Here is a 25,448-nt window from a genome sequence, read left to right on the forward strand (position 1 = left end):
GAATCTCATCCGCTCAGTCTAGCATGGCGTCTCACCTAAGTGATTAAGGGTGAGATAAATCCCTGTAAGTGTACCTAATAAACAGGCAATTCAGTACATGAGATGGAAATAATTAAATTAATCATAAATAATTTGAGAAGCCACAGTCTGAATTATATATGTGTTTTCGCTATTTAAGATTCTTCCCTGGATCCTGGTACGTCAAACTAACTTCTGAGTTTTATTTATTAGTTATATAATTTCAGTGGTAGACAAAGTATTCAAATAATTTATCTAAGTAAAAGTACCAGGTGCCAATTCTACTATATACAGTTGTAAGTACACTTGTTTTTAAAATTTTATCGGTTGTTTTAAAAGTTCATTTTTAATAAATAATACCCACAATTTACTGGTACCAACTCCTCAAATGTGAATACTTGGCACTTTTCTGTGATAGCAGACTTTAGATTTTGGGTTATTTGACCGTTGGATAGACAGAACAAGGCATTTAAATACACCGAGTTGGGCTTCTGGCTATAATTATATAATTCTGACGTTTTATACACTGAACAACCAACTGATTATTAAAGTAAATCCCTGCAAGATGCATTAAGAATGAAGATAACTCTTGGTTGCAGCCTTACAGTAATCCTGTGGGCAATGCTACCTTGCTTGAGGTTTTCTGTGTTTTCACTGACACAGAAAAAAATGGAAGCGGTTTGATCAACTTTACAACCAATGAGCTCAATATAAACTAATAAACAGACAAACAAATAAATAAATAAATACATAAATAACAAAGATATTAGAAGCAGATTTTGATACACAGTCCCTTTAAAGTTATGGAGACAACCTGGGGGTTGTTGCCCATTTTGCCGGGTTTAGTAACCCAACCCGCTGCAGTCTGCACCTTCTCCTCCGGCCTTCAGGCGGTGCCTGTGGACGTGTAACTACATCGCGTAGCTGTGCAGGCGAGCCCATACATACGAGGGTTATCCTTATGCGTCTTTAAGAAGCTCTTCCAGCAGGGGTCGCTGCAGTCACTGCTCTGAATCGGTCACTGTTTACGGAAGTCCGAGTGACGTGTCACTGTCCACCGAAGCATTGTGGGAAGGAAAGTGGAGCTGACGGCCGCCGATGGTAGACTGCTCAATTTGGCTAATATCTTTGATTAGTGAGCGATCTTAAAAAACAAAAATTTAGGGGAACGATGCTAATTCACGAAGCTAATGTCGACGGGCTTTGAAGAAGACGAACATATGCCGGTGTCATCGCTGCTCTCCTGCGCAGGGGCGCCCAAAGCAGAGAAGTGGGAGACTGTGTCAATGGACCGCGGCGTTTTTATTTTCTTTTCTAAGGGAGGCGAGTAAAGTAGCGACGGATTATATTCCCGCTGTGGATGGGTGGGGGGCGACTGCGCTCCCGCATTCTGTATCGTTTGAAGTTGCTTGAGATTTCTGTCGAAGACGCCGTCAAAGATGTCGACCAGCAGCCCCGAAGCGGTGAAAAAATTGCTGGAGAACATGCAGACGGACCTGCGGTCTCTGTCCATGGAGTGCAAGAAGAAATTCCCCCCAGTCAAAGAGGTTAGCCAGCTAGTTAGCTTCACTGAGACGTTACCTTGGTGCCGAGCAGCTGCTCTCATTTGCCAATCTAATGTTACTGTTGTAATATGGTAAAATAGTTTGTTTGAATCCGTTCCTACACTAATCACTGGGCCGCTGCTCTGCTGTGGGATGTGGACACTGAGTTGTCCTCACACTGTACGGGTAAATTAAAAGTTGTGTCAGCTGCTGGGCCTTCCTACATACCAGACGTTCATAGCAGGAGTATACAGGTGTTTTTAATGGCCTGTATCTCACTTTTTGTTTAATGTGAAGTATTCATATTGTGGAGGGAAATCCAAATAAATTCAGCCGACTCTTGTATAATTTATACAATAGATAGGTTATTTTCGAGGCATATTCATTGACATTAATTTGGTGTAAATGACTAGGAAGTGCAGTAATTTAAAGAGTTCAACCAAATTGCCAAAATACATATGACGTATTTTCTGACCTACCCCTGGTAATCAGTTATATTTGTGTGGCTAGACTATAAGAGGTGAGTCAGAAAACATTTATTTTCTAATTTGAGTGAACCAACTATTTAAGAAAAACTTGCTGCTCTATTGCTTTATTTGAAATAATGTAAGATGGGGTTTGTGTATTTATATATATTGTTGAATGTCTGCCTTTGGACAACAGTAGCTTGTAAGTTACTGTATGGTTGAGGCACATTAATGCTCAAGCTTTCTAACATAGAAAATATATCCACCACATATAATCTTTTGAGAAAGAGTTAATATTTACAAAATACACATATGTATGTACTTGTGCACAAGGTCTGTGAATTATCCTGAATAGCCATGGCATTGTCATTGACATGTTACTGTTATCTTCCATTCAACATCACTGTATATGGGTGGCTTCAGAGATAGAAAATTAATATCTCAGAATCTTCACCGCTAAAACCTAGACCATCAGCATGGTTAGATGGAAATCAGTAGAAAGAAAATATTTTTTTTGCGTGTGTGATTTTGGAACCAACCCTTTAACCTTTTGTTCTAATGCCATGGCAGTATTGCATTAAGTTCTTAGGACAAAACGCATGTAAGCTATTGTAGGAAACTTTATTGTTTTTGACTTTTGTTAAGAAAGATCTCTGTTTGGTCTACGTAGGTCTGCCTAGGATCTCGTTTTGCGAGTTGATTTCATAACAAGTGTGGTTGCATTGACACAGCCAAGAGCCATTTCATTTTAGTTTCTTGGAATGACTTAATGTTTGTGGTTACTGACTGGCTTCGTTGTTTTTCAGTGATGGCAACATTTCCAGCGACATCGTGGCTTAGTGAGCTTAGAGAACAGAATATGTGCAAGGGGATACGATCTTTAGGCCCTTTACAGTGTATGTGTATTGCTAGAGTCACACTTAGAAGATAACAGTCAACTCAGCTTTTATGACTCCCCTTTGCCCCTAATAACACCCTCTTTCATTTCTTCCATAGGCCTGGGGTAGAGTTCATTTACATCTGGAATGTAATTTATTTCCATTTGACTCTTAATTTAAACGCTAAAAGATAAATATGTAATTATGAGGTTGGTGACATACGATACTGGGTAAACACAACCTCCAGTCACTCTCTGTTGGTTGGTGGTTTGACCATGTTGCATTTCTGGATCGTGTGGATGCTATTCTGTCATTTCCTTGTCACTCAAGTTCACACAGGGTGTCTCAAGTGTTTGGAGCAGTACTGTAATTCAGCTGACACCATCTCAGTCCCAGCCTCTTTACCTAAATTCCCTTTAATTCCCAGGTATAGCCAACTCACTGTTTGCTTGCCTACGTAACAGTGGTCACACAGGTCATTAGATGAAATGTTCTAGTGTATGTGGAAATATGCGTCAGCCAGCTCAGTGGGGAAATACATATCAGGCTACGCCGGCTTGGTTTGCTTTCCCTCTGGTCTCACCTTGGATAAAGACAACATTAAAACGTGAAAGAGAAATACCACAGCAAGTGCTTCCCGTTTGTTTGTGTTTCTCTCACTGCTGACTGATTCATTCCTTTCACTTGAGTGCTTGATTCTTCAAAATGAGGTGTGTGGCAGTCACAGAGGACCATAAAAAGCATGCAGCTGGTCTCACGACACAGACTGCTTGCCGGCCCCTTGCCTTGGGGCCTTATGAAGCATCTCCTTCAAATATTGATTTATCATCACCCCGGTTTCCTGGTCCTTACGAGCATCTTTTCCCCCGAGGGACCACAGGAGTGCACAGAGCCACTTTGATGTTCCCCACAACCTGAGCTCACTCACTCTCTGGTTGATAGTGTTGAATTCAAATTATTTGTTTGGCTGTTACAGCACACCAGCGTGGTCCTCATTTCATCTAAAATGTGATTCTTCTAAGAATTGAATTTAAATTTATTTAGCAGTCCCATAATTTCTTATGGAAGGTTGCCTTTTTTTCTTTCTTAGCCACATTTTCTGCACTTGCTAGTTTTAAACCAATTAACAGCTTAGGCATTTTAAAGAGAATCAGCTTAACACCAAAGCATTGTATCCCTATTGGGAAAGAATGAAGAAGCCCTGTCCTCATTTCCCAGCCAATCTTCATTCCAGTTCCTCCCCCATTTCCCAGTCCATCTCCCACCGTGACACTGCACCACAGCCAGTGTTTTCTCTGGGTTAAGAGGGCCAGAGAAGAGTCTCATTGATTTTTTTTTTTTTTTTTTTTTTTTTTGTATCATAGCTTCACACTCCAAACCTCTTTTTCATTGGGTAGCAAACCACCAGGGCTTTGCTGTCTGTTGTGCTGTGATTGCTTTTTCCTTGGTGAAAAAAAAACAACAGGCATCCAGCCCGCTGCTCTCTCTTTGGATGAGTCAGGTGCTGTCAACTGTATGTAGCTCACAGTGAAATGTAACTGCTTGTCTTGGGAAAACGTACAGAATTAATGAAACCATTGTGGACAACCTTTGTATGGCTCGCTTAGTACAACTCGTTTGCTAGACAGGCCATGTAGGCTGTACAGAGGCAAAATAACAAGCAACATGCAGCGAGGATTTGGTGAACTGACACTATTGCACTGAAGCTTTGACTGAATAAGCCTTTTCCATAATATGCTAAGTCAGTTCCAAAAAAACTGCTGAGTTTAGAGACTCTAGTAGTGTTTCTAAGGAAGTCAGTCTGTGATGAGCTTCGCTAATGTTGCTTTGCAAAGAAATTAACTCGCACTCAAACGTGGGTCAGTTCCTGTTTGAGGATCTCCACACACACATACACACACACACACACACACACAAAAATGGCCTGAACAAGAAGTGAAAGTATTAAGCACTTCATGATGCAGCCTGGTCCTGACATTGTTTGCTCAGCAGAGCCTTAGTAATTTTAATGTTACTTTCCATTGTGTGTTGTGTTGTGTACTGATCCCTCCATATTTGGGCTGGAGTGTTTGAATTCATACAATTCTAAAATATCATCATGGAAAAATACTTAAATGTATATCATTACTTATTAAAATCAGATCACCTAAATGATAAAAACAGTCTATTTTATACTAAATTTACTGGATGCACTAAAATCCATTGTGCAAACTTTTAATCTAGATCAAGAAATATAAAATCAAATCATAGCAGAAGAAAAAGTTCTGCTAAAGTTCTGATACCTGATGCTATGGATACATAATAGTTGGTACTGAAAAATTGTTGAGGTTTGATTGCAGTCTTAGTGAGCGTATCCTGAGGGACTTAAAAGATGCATTAGGACATTTAAGTTAGGTAAAAGCGTTACTTTAACATTCAGCTACAGCAGCCATCAAGGCCTTAACAACATGCCAGTAGCTAAATGTCTTTGGTTATCATATTTTACTCTCCAGCACAGTAATACTGTTGACTACTTTAGTGTATAGGGAAAATCCTTAAACCATTAACTGGACCGGGGTGGGGTTTCTGTTCTCTTGTACAATTACATCATCAGGCTGGTGGTATTTCCTTCCACATAGTGGTGACCTCATATTGCTGACAGTTTTCTGAGAGAAGTAAAGTAAAGCTTCCACAGCAAGTTTCTGTGAGGAAGCAGGTGGAAAAATGTGTTTTACATGTAAAAAGATTGGATGGACTGTTTAGAGTCACCCTTTGACCCCATCAGCCAGTAGAGCAAGGTGAATTCTCATTTTGGAGATTGATAAGGTTTTGTGCACAAAACTTAAAACATTTTTCACATGTGAAGATTCGTTATCATTGGCTTCAGGATGGAGCACGTGGCTCCACTTGAGGCTGAAAGGAAAGGAAACCCAAACACTCTGCTTCTAATTAGGGGCATTTATTGGTTTCCTGGTTCTCCTTTTATTGGACTGACTCAAGTTCCTACAGTCGCAAAAGAAAACATCTTTTTGACGACATGTGCAGTAAACAGATGAGATTATTTAAGGTTATTTTTCAATATCCCCATTTGTGTCTTATCATCATCAGCCTCAGCAAATCAAAGAGGATTTTATCCTATTAAATCATCTCCCTACCTCATGCAACAACACACTGAGGGCTAACAATCTTCTCAATACCCTATACAGTTTTATTATCCCATCCATGTGGCCTCTCTTTTTAAATATACATGGCTACTTTGGCAAGGCCGGGGCTTTTGATAAGTACACATAAGTCTCTTGTCAGAAGAACTTCAAGGGGACCTGAAACACTATTTATACCATGGTTATTGGAGTAGAGGTGCTCGTCTTTCTCACTGCCCTTGAATTACATGCTGCAGAATTTCTGGGTGACTCGTTTCAATTCACTAGATTGACAAGTGTTGCACACTTTAGAGATAGGTAATGTTGTGGTATATAGACATTGGCGGAGCATCACAGGTTCAAAGGTGTGAAGACATCTGAAAACCTGCAGTTCCCAGAGCTGAAAGGAATGTCTTTAAAATAAGAGATGTTTTTATATCTGACTAACAGTCCAAAGCCTAAAGGTATTTATTTAACAGTGATGTAAAACTAGCAAAACAAGCAAATCCTCATATTTTGAGAAGCTGACAAAATAAACAGCTAATCTTTATAATATTCCTTGAGAAATTACTTAAATAATTGTTTGTCAATTGATTAAATAATCAGTCCGGGCTGTTGTCGTAAACTCCACAGCCCGGACCTGCAACTTCTATCTAAATTTATATGACCAATGCAAAGCCACAGAAAACATTTCCCGGGCTTTTATTATAAAGCTGGAAGTATTGCTCCTGTTGTTTATTTCTTTAAAAACCTCACCACTATCCCAGACTTTGCAGTTCTGGCACTTGGCTTTTCAGAAATCCTTCATAGCTACAGTATATGATTGCCTCAGCCTCTGGGAATATCCAAAGTATCCACTGCAGGGTTGTAGTTATTTGGGGCTAAAAACCTCTCTGCCTTCCCCTCATTGCCCTGTAATGAACTCTGGCTCTGTGTGAGGAACAAAGGAGAAGACGGAGCCTAGCATTTTCTGAAGATTAACTTTATAAGGAGCTGTATGGTAACAGGCCAGTTCACATTTTGTATTAACAGCCTGACCCACTGACTAGTGGTTGCTTGGTAACTGATTCAGCAAGTTATGAAGCGTTGACTTCCACAGTGGCTCGACCTTGTAGCTGTTCAAATGACATGTTAAAGTGATACAGTCACATTGTTTGCCAAATACTTCAACCACTTTGGTGTAAAGGGCAGTTGCAGAGTTTCTCCCATTGAGTCTGTTAAATCCAAAGTCGTATGATTTACTTATAATTATATATTTTAATCTTGGAGACACATAGGAGGGAGTGGTAGAATGGCTTTTATTTTGTATTTCTGTATTTCTTTTAATTCCTTGCCGACTGCCTTTGTCCACCATGTGCTTCATCAGATAGGATGAAGATGGAGTAGGAGACAAAGACTCTTTGGGGAAGGAAGAGCAAAATTGAGAATAGGGAGATGGGTGAGAGGGAGTAGTGATGCAGAGGAATAGCAGGAGCAGGTTGGAGAGATTTTGACAGGCATTCAGTGACTTTTTTTGTTGTAGAAAGATAAGAACAGCTTCTGTTTTGACTGGTAAATGCTCAGTAACTCTGTTTCTTGACTGGCTCACATTTAGTCTGTCTCCCGGCCATCCCTTCCTCCCACCCTTTTCTCTCTTTTGACATTACTCCTCCCCCCTTTCTAATTCTTAGCATCTCATCCCTGCCAGACACGGCACTGGGGAATAGGGCTGAACGATTTGTCGTTTTCTGATCGAAATTGCGATTTCAGACAACGCGATCATGTGATCGCCAAAGCTGTGGTTTCTTGCAGTGCTCCAGACTGACCCAGGATCTGCTGTGTCCGCTATTTTACTAATACATGCAGTCTCCCCTACCTGCAGAGCTCACCAATCAGAAGCGGCATGCTGCTCGTGGACAGGTCAGGCTAACGCAATCAGTATAACCTGCTGCACCTGCGCCTTAATTTCTCAAATGGCTTCAGCTGGAGCAGAAGCGGAGTTACATGATTTAATCCCCAAGAAAAACAGCATTTGGGAGTGTTTCGGGTTTGAGGCTGCAGACGTGCACCAGAAACAGGTACTGTGCAAAACCTGTCGCGCTAAAGCTGCAACATCCAGCGGAAACGCGACCAATTTATACCGGCGCCTGAAAAATCACCACAGGTATTTGCATGACGAAAAGGTTCCGGTGAAAAGTCTGAGCGTGTAAAGAAAAAGTGGTAACAGAGCTGAAAAATGTGTTGACAAAATATGTGGCCAAGCAGAACGACCGAGCCGTATCTTGGTCACATCCCTCTCAAGTTGAAGCCCGTTCTTAGCAGGTCCGCTAGCCCTCTTTCTGCCCTTTCTGTTCCTCCCTTGTGGCCATTATTACAAGAGGCCGTGTCTGCTACCAGGAGCACAGTGGAGCTGCACCACCAGCACCTTTTGATGCATGTCACATCCAGTGTTAACCTAAATGCGTCCTCTCTTTTTTTGCCCCCCAGGCTGCAGAGTCTGGCATTGTGAAGATTAAGACCATTGCAGCCAGGAACACAGACATACTGGCAGGTAAGTGAGAAAGCGAGAAGGGTGGTGGTTAACCACAATTAAGATATCTAGTTGCCATTTTGTCAGAGGGTGCACTTCCTCTCTGATTTGAAAATGATGAATTCTCCCTTAAAATATTGTCTGTATTTGAGTTAATTTGATGTTGATTGATGTGCACTGTCCCCTATGAATAAAAATATACATGCAAACAGTAATATTACTATATTTGTATTGATGTGACACATTTTTTTCATATTGAAGACATACCGACATCATGACATCATTCATAGATTTATTTTTGATTTATTTTTTTAACATGATGAACATGATACCTTCCGTAATTATTGCTTTCAAACTGGCTGCTCACCCAGTGTACTGTAAGAGGAGGCCTGCATATTACTGTATATTAGTGCTCATCCCCCAGCTTTGTAAATTGCCTTGACTGATTTCAGTTTAGATGATTAGATATATGTATGTTCTAAATTCACCAAACAGCAAATCTAAGTGTGACTGATCCCTCATCACTTCAATAGGAAATTGTGTCAATACTGTCTTGATAAACAAAGTCCTGCTTTTTGTGCCATTTGCAGAGTCGACACATAGTCGACATTTTCTGAGTTCCACTGGTCACTGTCTAGCTCCAGCTGCACCTCAGTAGCTGTAAACTGTACAGCAGAGGTGTCCAAACTGTTCCACAAAGGGCTGTGTGGCCGCAGGTTTTAGTTCCAACCAATCATGAGCACACAGTTTGACCAATCAACTGTCTGAGATCAGTTGATTAAATGAGTCAGGTCTGGTGTGCTGCTGCTTGGTTAGAACAAAAACTTGCAGCCACACAGCCCTTTGTGGAAGAGTTTGGACACCTCTGCTGTACAGCAATTCACTACTGAAGAGTTTATGTGTTTCCAGAATGGATTGGCTAGTTGCATCAGCAGCGTAATGAGATGTTACACTAAGATTGGTGAAACTTGTGCAGGTGTAAATGATTGAGGAAACTAAATCCAATGCATTGAAGGTGAAACTGATACAGATAGTTGGAGGCAATGCACAGGTTCACTGTGTTCTGATTACACAGCAAATATACCACACTTTATTTCATGGTTTTTCCATTTCATTGTAAATAACTATTTTAAAATTGTAAGATTGAAACCCAGTACAAGTATATATGAAATGGCTCTTATTTTATTATGCATTTCTGACCATTTTATCTTTCTTAGTAAGACTTTTGTTTTCCATCTCTTCCACTGCAGTACCAGTGTTTGATTCTCATTGATTTTAAGTAGTCAAAAGGCTTCAGGTGAAGAAGACGAGCTTTAAGATTTTGTAATCTTAAATGGTGTGCTGTGTTTTGCACAAGCATTTTCATATTTTGCAATTATTTTAAGGCATTTTATTTAGGGAAAGCAAATGACAGCATCTTTCTGTGTCCCGTTATATACTGAAATTAAATGTGCTTTGATTCCCAAAATGCATCAGTGCAGATATTTAAAAAATATAGATGTATATAATGACATTTAGCCTTATCTGTGTCGTTTTCCTGCAGCTCTGAAGGAGAACAGCTCAGAGGTCGTGCAGCCTTTTCTGATGGGCTGTGGCACCAAAGAGCCAAAGATCACCCAGCTGTGTCTGGCTGCCATCCAGAGACTCATGTCCCATGAGGTGGTATCTGAGGTAAGCACAGTGAGCCAGCCTGCTATTTCAAACGCTGCTGTATACATTCAGTACACTAAGGCTTATGTTCAGAATTGAGATATGTGCATGCAAAAAATGGAGATTAACATATAAAAAGCCAAATGAAATAAGAACATGGTTAAAAAATCAGTATCATTATGCTAGTTAATAAAATGCAGAAGTGTAATTGGAAATATAAAACACTTTTAGGTCTTTTTTTTTTTTTTTTTTTTTGATGCAGTTTATTCTAGAAATTTTATTGAAGTACAATGTGTTGGTGTGGCCTTAGTCAGAATATCATTATCAGGTCTAACCTGGTGATTACAATCTTCAAGAGAGCCTAGGCAATACTCGTGTCCTTGTGGAGGATGTTTTTCCTGTGAAGCTGTTAATACAAATTTCTGAAGAACATGAGCATAGAGAAAACATCAGTGGGCTTGAGGCAATGCAGTCCATTAATCACTGAATGTAGATTTGTTTTTCTCAGCCATTTCAGCTTCATCTGTGTCAAAGATTAGTATTGTTTGCTTCTTATGGATTGTCACAATTAATACAAATGTATACCACCATTTTCTTTAATTGTAAAAGTCCTGATTTCCAGTTTGCTAACTGCCATATAAGTGTATATTGAAATAAACCTCAATCTTTCTTAAGATTTTTTACGTTCAGTGCACATATGCTTGCAAATTTAATTTCACCTACCACCTTAGGCACATCCTTTCTGATATCCTCAGGGTAATTTATTCTGATCAATAAATCAATACAACTCATCAATACTCAATCAGGCAATGTAAATATTGGAATGGGTAGTCTGTCCTGCAGTTGTTAACCATCTTTTAGTCCTTTAAGATTTTTACTGAGCCATCTACAGACTTTCTGTATTCAAGGAAACCATTGGCCTAGAAAAACTATTACCGGTCTGCTCCAGTAGTTTCACATGATCTATTTGTGCAGTGGCAGTTAAAAAGCCCTGAAGGACCAGGTGTAACAAGGTATCCATCTCCGGAAATGGGCGACTGTGACAATTTCTTAAACATAAATGTAGTTTAATATGAGCTTACTCAGTGAGTGAAGAGGTTCTGAACCTGTTAAATAACCCAGCTGGAGTCAGACCTCAGATCAGAGCTGGTACCCTGGAGCTGCAGCACAACTGCCTTGTTAATACACCGTAAAAGACTGTTATTAAAAGCTTATTGAGCCATCCCATGCTTTCTACATTTTGATGTCAGCCGCTTATTTAATTAGCCTAACATAGGTTTCAAAGCTTCTGCCTTTGGTGGGAGGAACTAAGTGCTCTACAATCCCGGATTAAATCCTCTCACAAGAGAAGTGTGACATGACAGGCTACTCTGTGTGATTTTAATTAACTCTTTAACCACTTTTTCTCTTTTCAGTTCATATTTTACACATTTGGGTTGTAACTAATTATCTCTGCTAATTCATCTGTTAGTTGTTTTTTTTTTTTAATGCTTAATCGATAGACTGCTGTATAACATAACAGAAAACCGGTTTAAATCAGGCTCCTCAATTTCCCAGAGCCCAAACCAGTTTGAAACTCAAATCTCCCAAGGAGATAATTTCTGAAACTTTGTCATGGTGAGAGAATTTGGTGATGGTAGATGTCATTTTGTTTGTCAAAGGACAGAACAGACACTGAATTGCTGATGGCAAACCAGGGCGTCTGGTGGCATGCAAAACGCCAGGAACACGGTTGTCAGCTTTTCCAAATTTGGGCATCAACCTCTGCACTGAAAACACCTCTGCAATGGCAATTGTATGCTCTTGAACTACATCTACATGGTAAAATGTGTCAGCAAACTGAGTTGTGGCCGTTGAATGATTCTATCAAACTCAGTAACAGAGTTAACATTGAGGCAAATCCTGCACCAGCTGCATCTAAACCCCTGTAGAAATGTTTGGGAGTGGCAGTATAGCATAAACTCTCTGAACAGAGGAAAAAAAGGCCATGTTAAATCCTGCAGTATCTCCAGTGTAAAAGTGGATTTACAGCTACAGTCAATAGAAAACAATAAGATAAGTTGTTTAAGTAATTAATCTATCAAAAATAATTTGTTCCAGCTTCTCAAATGTGAGCATTTTCTTTTTTGTCTTTATAAATTATATCTATTTTTATATCTTTTTCCTTCTGTGACGCCAGCCAGTTTGTACATGTAAGAGCATTTCAGAGGGGATTTGTGCAGAGTTGTTATATGTTGAACAGCTTGACCCAAGAAAGGACGTGCAGTGTCACTTACTGTCTGCTCCCAGTGACATAATATTAACTGGCAGCTAGATTTGGTGTTGTTGGTGTTATTGACCTGTAGGCAGGGAGGCACCAGCTGCTCCCTCAAGTGTGTGTTTTTGTGTATGTCTGTGATTTAGGGCTGTGTGACCTCAGATTGAGCTCCCACTTGTTTTCTATCTGTTATGAGCTAGCTTCCTGTGTCCTGAAACTGAACTGTAAGTGCCTGTGTGCTGTGATTTAAAGTGTTTGTGTTTGTACATAACAGGCAGCAGCGGGGAACATCATCAACATGTTGTGGCAGCTGATGGAAAACGGTTTGGAGGAGCTGAAGCTTTTACAGACGGTGCTCGTCCTGCTTACCACCAACACAGTTGTACATGATGAAGTACTTTCCAAGGTACAAGGCCAACACACTCCTATATCACACAGACTGTTTTTATATACATGTACATCCTTCTCCCTTGTATCCATACCTACATATTCAAATGGAAACTCAAAACCGTGCAGGTATCCGTATAACCCACTTCTCTTCCTCAGTGACTCATCTTCCATCTATTATTAAACTGTAGCTGTGATATTTTATTATACCCAGTAGCTCAGATTTGTGGCCTCCTTGCTCCAGTGTGCAGCATCATAATACAGTGCCAAATTATATGGACTATCAAGCTGTCCCACTCTGTTAATGCTATTTTTGTTAAAGTGCCTATATCTGCATATGCAGCATAATTCTTTTATGTCTCGTCCCCGGCCAGGCCATTGTGCTCTGTTTCCGTCTTCACTTCACTAAGGACAACATCACCAACAACACAGCAGCTGCCACCGTCAGACAGGTCGTCACTGTGGTGTTTGAGAGGATGGTAGCTGAGGATGAGCGTTTCAAAGGTCAGGAGGTGTTGCGGGTGTTTGGGTGAAATGGGGTGTTCATATTGTGGTGGAAGTTCAGTGTGTTATTGATGGGATGCAAAATATACCCAGAGAAAACTGAAGTTTTATTTCATCTAATTTTTCAATCATTTAGGATTCATGGGACATCAGACATCCTGAACTCATCTACATAGAGACTTTTGAGTGTATCAGGATTCAAATCTAGAGGAAGTTAGCAGCCACAAGGAGTTAACTTCTTATTGCTAAGACCATTTTAATAGAATGTAAACTGAGGACAGTCAAAAAGCACAGTCCTTCAGCATACAAGGAAGCATGAGGGGTGTGTGGTTTTTTTTTTTTAACATCCCTTGTTACTCACCCTGTTTATTCATACATTATTTTACTGTTGTACTGTCAATGAGTTGCTTTGAATGCCTAAAATTATTATTCCTCCCCAGGCATTGTGGAGCAGCCTCCTCCTGTCCAGGGAAACACCAACAGACGGTCTGTTAGTACCCTGAGGCCCAGTGCAAAAGATGCATACATGCTGTTCCAGGCAAGTCCACTAGGGGGTGGTAGTCTTCTACACAGTGTTACATCCTCTTCCCGTTGGCTGCGGGTGAAACCCTTGGACCAAACTGGTTTTGAAACATGGCTCATGAGCTCATCATTTGTGGACTAGAGACAAGAAATTAAAATAGTCCTCATGACTGATAATACCAACTGCTTAACCTTGAGTTAGTGGAAAACAAATTTTCAATTGCTTTCATCTTTGCTATTAAATTACATTTGCATGAAGTGTTTCAAAGGTCCTTTGTCTTAAAGTCCCTTGTCATTCCTCACCCATACTGTACTTTACTGTGATGATGCTTGTACTCCCAGCAGAGCTCAATGACTTCACTGTTTCAGCCACTGTGGTGTGTATAGGACACAACACTCCATTGTTTTGAATGCTGTTGTGTGCCTCCCTGCAGGACTTGTGCCAGCTAGTTAACGCTGATGCCCCCTACTGGCTGGTGGGGATGACAGAGATGACACGGACATTTGGCCTGGAGCTGCTGGAGTCTGTTCTTAATGATTTTCCTGGGGTTTTCCTGCAGGTGCATACATTCTTACATGTTTACACCAGTAGATTTTATATTATCCAAACATCAGAGTGCAGTGAAACAAAAGCTCTGTAACAGCTGTGTCTTTGTATCTCACGCTTGATCTCATCCCAGCGTACCTCTTCCTCTGTCTGTTGCCTCCCCAGCACCAGGAGTTCAGTTTCCTGCTGAAGGAACGAGTGTGTCCACTCGTCATCAAGCTTTTCTCCCCCAACATCAAGTTCCGTCAGGGCAGCAGTAGTGCGGCCTCACCAGCACCTGTGGAGAAACCTTACTTTCCCATCTGCATGAGGCTGCTGCGTGTAGTGTCAGTTCTCATTAAGCACTTCTACAGCTTACTGGTGAGGAACCGATCTGCAGTGATGTTTAAGGGATTATCTCCAGCGCAGGACTGATACACTTAATTGATCTGGCCTGATTAGCATTGGATTAGTGTAGCCGTACTTTTGTTTTAGTTCTGCTCTGGGTACTTTAATGAGTTTAGCTACATCTAAATAAATCAGCATTGCAGTTGTTTTTATTTGGTGATATTCGATCGATCCTTGAGGTTGAAATTTGTGTTTTTGCCTGCGTCCATCAAGAAGCATGTTGAGCCACAGAATAACTTCATCAAAACCTGAAGGGATTCAGGGATTTTGCAAGAGGCAATATTCCAGTCACAGGAAAGCACCACTCTGTTTAGCAGGCAAAAATCTTGTCCCAGTCTGAGAGAGATATATATCTCTCTCTGTGTGTGTGTGTGTGTGTGTGTGTGTGTGTGTGTGTGTGTGTGTGTGTGTGTGTGTGTGTGTGTGTGTGTGTGTGTGTGTGTGTGTGTGTGTGTGTGTGTGTGTGTGTGTGTGTGTGTGTGTGTGTGTGTGTGTGTGTGTGTGTGTGTGTGTGTGTGTGTGTGTGTGTGTGTGTGTGTGTGTGTGTGTGTGTGTGTGTGTGTGTGTGTGTGTGTGTGTGTTTATTTTGCAGGTGACGGAGTGTGAGATCTTCTTGTCTCTGCTGGTGAAGTTTCTGGATGGGGAGAAGCCACAGTGGCTGAGAGCAGTCGCAGTAGAATCAGTCCATAGGCTATGTGTGCAGCCACATTTATTACGGTAAAGAATATTAAGGTCTAAAAAACTCATTAAGTAACACACATTTTAGTTAATGAATCCCAAAACTTGTCTTAGTTAGATATTAACTCATATTCTGCAGCTGCATTGAGTGGGGAAAAAAAGACCGGGAGTGTTTTGTGTCTATTACTCGATTGTTTGTAATCATTATTTAATGACTCCATCTGTATTTGGTTATGGCAGCTAATTGTTTCTGTAATTGCTGATTTATCTACCACAAGACACAACAAGAGAGGTCAAGCTATGCGGGAAAAGAAACCTACAAAACATATAGTACACACTCTTCACTAACATCTAAATAGCATAGGCTATCTTTGTGTAAGCATCTCAACTTTTAATACATGTACTGTCTATGCAGTCAACAGGTTACACAATAGTTTAAATGAAATGTCTCAACACTTTTTAGATCGCCATGAAAATTTGTGTAGACTTTCATGGTTCCATAAGATGAAGACAATATTTGCATGTTCACAAATTCATTAACGCTAGCATATAAGCACAGCTGTACATATTAGCTAACAGCTAATATGTACAGCTGAGGCTTAAAAGGTGCAGCTGAACCTGGTGGGTGCTGAGCCAAGTCTGCTGTTCCAGGTTTGTTTGATGAAAGTTAAGCAAAGTCTGACAAGGTGGAGCTGAGTGTGAGATGTCCTGAAATTGTGTTTTTCACGGTATAGTTCTCTACTGTTTCACCACCCAAATGGGAAATCTGACCGATAATCACAATAGTTTGTGTTTCCCTTTTTCAGGTCATTCTGCCAGTCATACGACATGAAGCAGCACTCCACTAAAGTATTCAGAGACATTGTTAACGCCCTGGGGTCCTTCATCCAGTCCCTCTTCATTGTCCCCAATGCGGGCAACATTGCTGCCGTCAGTGCCCCTGCTGGTCAGTTCACTGAGAGTAATCAGGTCCTCATTTTGAGCTCTGCAGTACTGTGGTACACTAATCATTGTGTTACTAATACACTGAGTGTTGTAGATATTTGATTGTCAAAAATGTGTGTTCTTTATATTTTATTTTATCTTCTGCTTGATTCCTCACTGTGTTTAGGTGGCTCAGGTTCAGGGGCCCAGGGCACAGCACAAGGTGGCCCAGGGACAGGAGGAGTCAGCGGCAATCTGACCACCCAGGCTGCATTTGAATACCGTGGTACCTGGATCCCACTCATGACTGTTAGTGTCCAGGGAAGCGCCAAGGCCACCTAGTAAGTCCTGTTACCACACAGACTTAAATAGTTCACCTTTCTGACTGTCTTTTGTCCATTTGCTTTCATGTGTAATCAAAGGCTTCATGCCTGTAACGCACACGCACGCACAGAAATGGCAAGTGAACACATGAAGTTGTAGGAATTACCACCTCTGTGCTGCTAAAGGGTATAAATGTAAGCTAGCAGCATCATTATTAAGTAATCTGTACCCTGCAAGCAGTGAGACTGCAAAACTACAATTTTTCTTTGAACCACAGATGATCATAATAAGACAGAGATCAAGAGCTTAACCCTGCTTTAGGAGTGAAAATGCTATTGTAATTAGTCTTTGGTATTTCACTGGAAAACAAGCTTTAAAATAGAGAGTTACATTAGCCAGAGGTCTTCTTGTAACAAAGAGGTGTGTTGTCTAAATTGTCTTCTCTGATAGCAATGGAATCTCTTTGCTGTAATTAAGATTCTTACTGGTGATTTTGGAGGCTGCACGAAGCAGACTCTTTAAGAAGGAGCTTTAGATACACACCGTTGATGCTTTTTTTCTGTAAGAGGAAAACCAGCAGGATCCAGGTAAAAGCTGTGGTCCTGTCATAAATTTAGACATTTCTTCTGACCGTTAGGGCTGGCAGGAAGAGTAAGATGGTGCAGAGGGGTAAAGCTGTGTTTTGTATATTAACACAATGGATAGAAATCATTTCTTCAACTGGTGATGCAAATGAATATTATGAAAAAGGCGTACTGGAATAATTGTTGTAGAGGAAGTCTTTAAATGTCAATTTGGGACTCAAAAAATTGCTGGTGATGTATTCAATGAGCACAGATGAAAGTTAATTTATTGATAAACAAATGTTTTTCTTGTAACACTTTCTAATTTTAATTAATGAACAAAGTTCAGTTCATTCTAGCACATATGCCCTCTTTACTTCACCATCATCTCATTTGCTCTGCCCCTCTCTTTCATCCACCAGTCTAGAGATGCTGGACAAGGTGGAGCCCCCATCCATCCCTGAGGGTTATGCCATGTCTGTGGCCTTTAGTGCCCTGCTGGACCTGGTCAGAGGCATTACTTCCATGATAGAAAGAGAACTGGCTGCTGAGGAGGAAGTGGCTGCTGAATTCAGGGAGGCTCATCCTGACCAGGAGTGGCAGCCACTACCTGGTAAGAATTTGCAAGAGGAACAGTGTAAGATGGTGGACTAGCAAGCTCAGAGAATGCAGAGAAATGTTCAGAGAGGAAGGATATACTTTTTTATGAAATGCGACAAGCTCAAAAGAAACATCTTAAGAGGAAACTACCCATTTTGTTTTGCATGATTGCCAAACCCATTAGGATTCTGGTAGGGGTGGCACTTTCATGACCCCTGGTGGCCAGCATAGTGCCTGTGCCTGTTTCAGATAAGATGTCAAAAATGGAGGCTTGTTGTTTCTTTTCCCACGTGATAACATCTACACACAGGCGGAGTAATTCCTACATGAACTAAATAATAGTTTGTTTCTGTCTCAGGAGCCCACCTGGTGTGGGAGGAGATGGTCAGTGCCTGTTGGTGCGGTCTACTGGCTGCCCTGTCTCTGCTGCTGGATGCGAGGTAAATCGGTTTGTTGCCCTTTCACAAATTTCTGCTCTATAGTCATGTTTTAATTTCTACAGTGCATTCACTTAACAGTTGAAAACACACATTTGAAATACGCTGCACATGGTCTTGCTTTAGTCTTCTAAGTTAAATAATAACCTTATCTTTCTAATAATGGTCATAATCATTTGTTAGGAAATTACCACTGAACTAGTTTCAAAGTACACACTGATGCATGATGAAGAACATTACAGCTGATACATACAAAATAATACTACAGATATAATATGACAACACTCTTCCCTTTTCTGTTTTCCCTCCTTTTCTTCTTATCCCGTCTCTTCAGTACTGATGAGACGGCAACTGAGAACATCCTGAAGGCAGAGCTGACCATGGCCTCGCTGTGTGGTCGTCTAGGCCTGGTGACGCCCCGAGACGCTTTCATCACAGCCATCTGCAAGGCCTCTCTGCCACCGCACTATGCTCTGACTGTTCTGAGCAGCAACGCTGCCAACCTGTCCAGCAAAGGTATGGCTCTACAGCTGCGAGTGCCGCTTCATAACTGCATGGAAAACATAGTGTAAGTGGTACCTTAGGTGTGCTGTCACCTCAGTTTCTTTGCACAAGACTTCAACCAAATACTTGGGCATCTTCACTCACACACACAAATACACCTGAAACTTCTGGGTAATACTGAAAACCATTCAGGCTGAGCTTGGTATGCACGTCTGTACTCCTGCTTTAGTGTTTACATCATGAAATCCAAACCCAAAACAGTAATACACGCAGATAAAAGCCCCCCTTTCCAACCCTGAGGATGGCCTCTGGTCATGTGTATTTATGTTAAATTAATGAGCACTCCTCATCTCCCATATGGTCAGACGTGCATTCTTTTAATCTGAGTTTAACACGTAAAGTGTTGGCGCTCTGCTTGTCCCTGTTGCCCTACTCTTATTGCGTTAATCCATAACTTTTCACTGTGGCATCCAATTAGGAACACGAACGAGTGTGTGTCTGGGGAATGTAGACGTACATTCACACACAGCTGCTCTGAAACCAACCACTTAGACATTCACTATTTGCATATTAGCTTGTAGAGATAAAGCCGGCAAATTGGGTCTCAACTCACGATGGATGTTTGCCTTGGAGTTAATTAAGAAAGCTTTTCTTGCATGTCGTAAGCTTGCTACAAAACCTGTTTGTGTGTATTACTGACTCATTGAAAGTCTTGACTCCTGTGTGTATGTGTGTGGGCTTGTGTTTGCATGTGTGTGTCTGTGTGTATTCTCCACAGCCTACTCGATCCAGGGCCAGAGTGTGCAGATTATCAGCCCCTCCAGTGAATCTCATCAGCAGGTGGTGGCTGTGGGGCAGCCACTCACTGCCCAGCCCCAGGGCACCGTGGTGGTAAGGGCACACATTCACACACAATTATGAAGAGGCTGCGGTTACTCTTGACATTTAATGATTTAATTTATGTAGTAGTTTTCCAAAAACACAGCTTACAAACCTCTTATAATCAAGACAAATTATACAAACAATAATTTTCCAGAAAGAAGACAGCAGCTGCAAAAGAAAGCAATACTGTTGCTGCTGGAAAGGATTAACACCCTGAATACTCTAAAAAGAGGAGAGATGAGAGGGCTGTAGCCACTAATCAAATCTAACCCAAGACCAAGTCCAAAAGAATTCAAACGAGTCAAGACCAAAAATAGCTGAATAATTCTATAATTTAACTCTTACCAAATTCAAATTTCTTTTATTTTGGTATTTGATAGCAACAATGTTCACCTTAGGAATCACCTAATTGTGCAATTCATAAAACAGCAGTTATGCCGTTGTGTACATGCATACACACAAATACTCTCAGATGAAATAAAATGCAAAGCAATTTGTTTACCAGGTTGTCCGCTATATTAATATGTATAATATGCACAACATCTCGTTCATAATAATGCCCACAGACACACTTTGTCTCTCCAGGCACCAATCAAGTAAGGGACAGCTTTTATGAACGTAGGCAGGTCAGGCAAGCCCGAGCATTTAAATTTCCCTTGAGGGCAATAACATTGCAAAATACATGGGAGGTGACCTTCACCCTGAACCAGAATCATTATGCTGTAATTAGAATTCTCCCCATAGTAATAATGTTTTTTTTCTGGCTCTTTCACTATGTACATGTAATTCTCCCATGACTTTTTGTTACCATGGTTATATGACTGTGACTGCTGTATTTTAGCTTATAATTTTAACAAGATTTTAGCATTTCTACTATTTCACTGTGTAATTTTTTTTTTTTTTTTTTTTTTTTTTTTTTTTTAGAAGTCGATCATTGAAATTCATAATGACGTGTATTAAAATTTCCCGTAGTTTAACTGTTTGTCCCTTTGTCAGCTGACTGCAAAGAACATCCAGTGTATGCGAACCCTGTTGAATCTGGCGCACTGCCACGGGGCTGTGCTGGGCACCTCCTGGCAGCTGGTACTGGCTACCCTGCAGGTACTACTATTGCTTGGTACCACACGTTTACACCTAACCATGTACATGAATACTCACATCTTTATCTAATTTGGACAAGGCAAAGTAGGCATGTTCTCTCTCTGACAAACCCAAGCATTTACACATTGTCTGCCAATAAGGCAAAATGACTTGTACTTAAACTGTCAGGCAGGAAAAAAAAATTACTTGCCAAGAATAACTTTTACAAACCAAACTGTGAAAAGGTGTAACTTTACATGTTTTGAATGCTTTTTTTTTTTTGTTCTTTGCAGAGAATAGACAAGAGCTGATTTAGATTTTAAATTTAATCAGTTCTATTTCATCTCATCCAGGGGGATTAATTTGCATTATCCACCAGTATTTTACTGTATATTTCATGATCTTTTCAGCTGATGTAAATGTAGTTTCTCCTCTTTTTGACTCTCCTTCAGCTTCTCACTTTTCTCTCCTAGCATTTAGTGTGGATCCTGGGACTGAAGCCGGGTGTAGGCGGTGCCCTGAAGCCTGGCCGTGCAGTGGAGGGACCCAGTACAGTGAGTGTTTTTTAGAAACTGCGTGCCGAGTATGCATTGTACTGTGTTTCTCCTCTCATTGTTGGCGATGAGCTAACTGGCTGTTTGTGTCTTTAACCTAAACAGGTGCTGACCACAGCAGTGATGACAGACCTGCCTGTCATCTCCAACATCCTCTCCAGACTCTTTGAGAGCTCCCAGTAAGGACCAGTGTTTCATCTATTGGGGGGGGGGGTCAATATTTATTTATTTATTTATTTATTTTTGTGTCTACAAATTCAATAAACCTTTGTTGTTTGTGGAGGAGTTGTAGACATAATGAATGATAAAATCTCAGCTTGAATATTTTTACTCTGCTCTGGAAAGCAGTTGTTCATCCTCATAAATATTAACTGGACTGACCTGAAGAATAAGTGTTGTCCTCGCAGAAATAACAGTGTTTCCTGTTAAAAATCTGAATTCTTCAATATGTATTTTTTCTGCAATATGTATGATATTTTTTTGTGTGTGTGTGCGTGTGTGATCTAGGTACCTGGATGATGTGTCCCTGCATCACCTGATCAATGCTCTTTGTTCCCTCTCCCTGGAAGCTATGGAAATGGCTTATGGAAACAACAAAGTAAAGATTTTCTGTTTTTAATACTGGGTGAAACCTGGTTCTCTGATGCTTTAGATATTTCATCATTTTGCTTTGCTTGAATTATCAGAAGTAGTATGTCTTTTTGCTCTGTATGAACTCTAACAGTAACTGTATTTATGTAGCAGTTTAATAAGCAAACATTATCAACATGCTTTTATAAATGAGAGAGTGAATGTGCCACTTCCTTGACGATTAAATTTTTAGCACAGGACTTTGAGCAGTATGTTGCACGCACACTGAGCCTCTACATATGTATTCAACCAGCAAGGTTAGAATGCAGAGTGTCCAGTATTTACTTACAGTGTCTGTTTTCTTGGCTTCAGGAACCGTCTCTGTTTGCAGTGGCCAAACTCCTGGAGACTGGCCTAGTCAACATGGATCGTATAGAGATTCTGTGGAGGCCTCTGACTGGCCACTTACTTGAGGTAACATGTCACGCCAAATTCTTATTCATATAGCTCAATATCACAACGTACAAATTTGCCTCAAGGGGGCTTAACAAATGCCAGATGTTAGACAATATCACAGCTATTGCCCATGTGGTGCAAATAAAAAGCTGTGTTCTAAAATACTGTTATTTTCACCACACTTCATTCAAGCTCAGTGAAAAGATACAGTTCATAAATGTGGTATAATTTTGTCAGCCAAGGTCATATAGTAATATTATTGCTAACACTTTAAAAGAGCACTTTATTTTACTGGTTGCTCTTAAATCACACCTAAAACTACTTCATTTTGGCGTTTACAAGGCATGTACAAGGAATTTGACCTGTTAAACAGGCATCAGAGACAAATTTGTTTGAATTTAATTTTCGGCTACAGCAGTAAAATTTCCAATACTGATCATCTAATTGGAGACCTCATTGAAAATTTGAAACCAATCTCTCACAATAATGAATGCTAGAAGTTCAAAGAATGTCAGAATAATTGCCCTCTTCTGCTAGACCCTTTTGGTTACTTTACCCAGTACAGAGGCTCTAATAATACCGCTTTTTCCCTGGAATCTGGAGCACATGAGGCCCTAAAGTAACATTGAAATTATAGCTGCAAGCAGCAACACACAGACTAGGCTCGAGTCTGGCAGTTTAGTCATGAAGGAGAGAAATAGTGGAACAAGCTATAGAAAAGCTGCAAGTTTTTAATTAGTATTACAGTTTTTGATTAAAGCCAAAGTGATGAACAGTTTCTACTGGGTTGCAGTGTATAAAAGATTCAGTTACTTCTACGTTTTGGTGAAACTATGAAACCTGTAGGATGTACAGCTGTTTTTTTTTTTTTTTTTGGATCCCTGTCACATGCAACTGTTAAACTTACTGGTTTTTATGACACTGTCCATGTATTTGTTGGTAGTCATGTCCCCCTCTCCTCGTGTAAGAGGATTCTCTTTTTTTATGTGTGTGGAAAAGTGTGTGTTTGGAGGTTTTCTTCACATTTTCTTTGTCTCCCCTCTCTTTTGCAATCCTGTCTGTTTTGCAGAAGGTAAGTTCAGATTCCCTCCTCCATAATCATTGGCTTTCTCATCTTTCTTTATTCCAATCTGTTCTCTCTCCCTCTCAGTCTGGCAACAACATGTTGGAGTTGAGAGGTTGCTGTGTCAGAATGTGTCCACAGTGCATTTGCTCCGCTACCAGTGTTTGTTTTTATGATCTTGTGCGCAATTTGCAATGTGAAGCCCTTATTTGTCGCAGAAGCAGAATCTAAAGCTGCACCTGCAAAGTATACTCTACGCTCAGATAAAATGCTGCTTATCTTTCTCTGCAGGCTTGTTCAAATTTAAATGATTCAACTCAATGATTTTGTATTTTAAAGGTAATGTGACAATGACATCACCTTTCATGCGTTTATTTACAGATGTAGATAATGACAGAAATTAAAACCTGAGGCATTAATCATTATGTATGGCTGCGGATGACAAATTATCTGATAGATACACATGGACTTCATCTTGGCTCTGAAGGAGCACAGCTGCAGTATGTACTTGGCAGTTCCTCTTTATGCCTGTAAGCAATGCAATGCAAAGTTTTTCCTCTTGGAATTCAAAGGTCTGACTGCTGTAAAATAAAAATAAAAAAAAAATTGGATTTTATAGACCAAAGATGAGTAGTTATAATTGCAGATGAGCTAAAAATATTGTTTTTACTGGGATTCTTCAAGCAGAAGACAGGTTTTGTACCACAGTAGTGTACTTCTCTGCTGAGCCTGGTCTCTCCATGTGTATCTGTGCTAGCTGTCATGATTACACTGTCTGTCACAGCATACCCTCTTATCACAGGGGAATCCAGTCTCTATCACACAGTCTGTGGTTTATTTCATCCACTTGTTTCACACCCACCCACTGTGGCCACTGCTGGGAAACACGGCTCTGAACAGCCTCTGCATCAGATCTGTTGTTCTTTTCTTGTGTATGCATTTTTGTGTACATGTGATATGTTCTGCAGGTCTGCCAGCATCCAAACTCCAGGATGAGAGAGTGGGGGGCTGAGGCGTTGACAGCGCTCATCAAAGCTGGCCTGGCCTATAAACATGACCCTCCACTGGCCCAGAATCAGGTAGCCAACACCACACCAGCTGTATGTGATCAAAAATACAAACTAGTAGAAAACTAAAATCTGTTTCAGGGAGTTGTATTCTCTGGGTTTCACTCCTTAATATTGGCTGTTTGTAATGGTGACATTTGAGAAATCTGTTCCACTGTCACTGTGTAGGTCATGACAGATAAGAGTGTGTACCAACTTCTTAAATGTGAAAAACAGAGATGTCACAGTCACTTTCTCCTGTCACTCACACAGTCTGTGACCTTTACCTTAGAGTGACAGATAAAGGGAATGGTGCAGAGCTTATCTCAAAGAGGGCAGAGGAGCTGTGTAGAAGTTAATAAAACAGCACAGAGCCATAAAAATGATGGCTGTCCTATAGAAAACACTCTGAAACTGTCATGAAATAGCTGTGGAAATAAAAATTGGCAGTTACACTAACTACATCCATCCATCCAAGTATACCCTGCACCCAAAATGAATTTTGAAAAACTTAAAGGGCCCTTTAACTTCCTGAACTGCTTTCCCAAAGTACATTAATTCATGCATAGTTAAACCATGTTTTTTTTTTTTTTTGTTTTTTTTTTTTAAACAATAAGTTAATCAGTTAATCGTATTTGTAATGTTTTCTGGGTTTTCCCAAAAGTAAATTTAAAAAATTTATACCTGTTCGTATTTCACCCATACTGCTAAGAGAACTGGGCTTATGCAAGTAACCTGTTGTTTTTTTTTTTTGTTTGTTTTTTTTTTTGTGTGTGTGTGTGTGTGTGTCACAACAAGCTGAGAAAGGCTGTTAAGTACACCTTCCCATACTATATACATCTCCCCCCAAACTTGATGTAATAAATGAGTTTAATAAAAATGACTTTTAGATGCTTTCACCACATTCAACTGTTCTAAATTCCAACTATATCAATGTGTACCATAGAATGTTGTGCTAGCATAATTTACAAATGAAGA

At 40.4% G+C, this 25,448-nt stretch overlaps 1 protein-coding gene across 4 annotated transcripts in view; it reads left to right on the top strand.

The window, feature by feature from the left end:
• Positions 1-1,091: 1,091 nt before the first annotated feature.
• mon2 (MON2 homolog, regulator of endosome-to-Golgi trafficking) overlaps positions 1,092-25,448 on the top strand; it is a 35,355-nt gene continuing 10,998 nt past the window's right edge. For 2 of the 4 annotated variants that reach the window (XM_041037408.1, XM_041037410.1), the window contains exons 1-22: positions 1,092-1,565; positions 8,493-8,556; positions 10,079-10,206; positions 12,717-12,848; positions 13,204-13,333; positions 13,774-13,871; positions 14,290-14,415; positions 14,568-14,762; positions 15,382-15,506; positions 16,274-16,413; positions 16,579-16,732; positions 17,701-17,891; positions 18,237-18,318; positions 18,650-18,831; positions 19,598-19,710; positions 20,698-20,802; positions 21,255-21,335; positions 21,441-21,514; positions 21,843-21,933; positions 22,278-22,379; positions 23,431-23,433; positions 24,393-24,503. In XM_041037408.1, coding sequence (XP_040893342.1) covers positions 1,458-1,565; positions 8,493-8,556; positions 10,079-10,206; positions 12,717-12,848; positions 13,204-13,333; positions 13,774-13,871; positions 14,290-14,415; positions 14,568-14,762; positions 15,382-15,506; positions 16,274-16,413; positions 16,579-16,732; positions 17,701-17,891; positions 18,237-18,318; positions 18,650-18,831; positions 19,598-19,710; positions 20,698-20,802; positions 21,255-21,335; positions 21,441-21,514; positions 21,843-21,933; positions 22,278-22,379; positions 23,431-23,433; positions 24,393-24,503 — 2,535 coding nt within the window. In that variant the 5' untranslated portion in view covers positions 1,092-1,457. The remainder of the gene's footprint in view (positions 1,566-8,492; positions 8,557-10,078; positions 10,207-12,716; positions 12,849-13,203; positions 13,334-13,773; positions 13,872-14,289; positions 14,416-14,567; positions 14,763-15,381; positions 15,507-16,273; positions 16,414-16,578; positions 16,733-17,700; positions 17,892-18,236; positions 18,319-18,649; positions 18,832-19,597; positions 19,711-20,697; positions 20,803-21,254; positions 21,336-21,440; positions 21,515-21,842; positions 21,934-22,277; positions 22,380-23,430; positions 23,434-24,392; positions 24,504-25,448) is intronic. The other 2 variants (XM_041037409.1, XM_041037411.1) reach the window with 1 other exon arrangement.

The sequence above is a fragment of the Toxotes jaculatrix genome, chromosome 5 (genome assembly GCF_017976425.1).
Source record: "Toxotes jaculatrix isolate fToxJac2 chromosome 5, fToxJac2.pri, whole genome shotgun sequence".
Classification (NCBI taxonomy): domain Eukaryota; kingdom Metazoa; phylum Chordata; class Actinopteri; family Toxotidae; genus Toxotes; species Toxotes jaculatrix.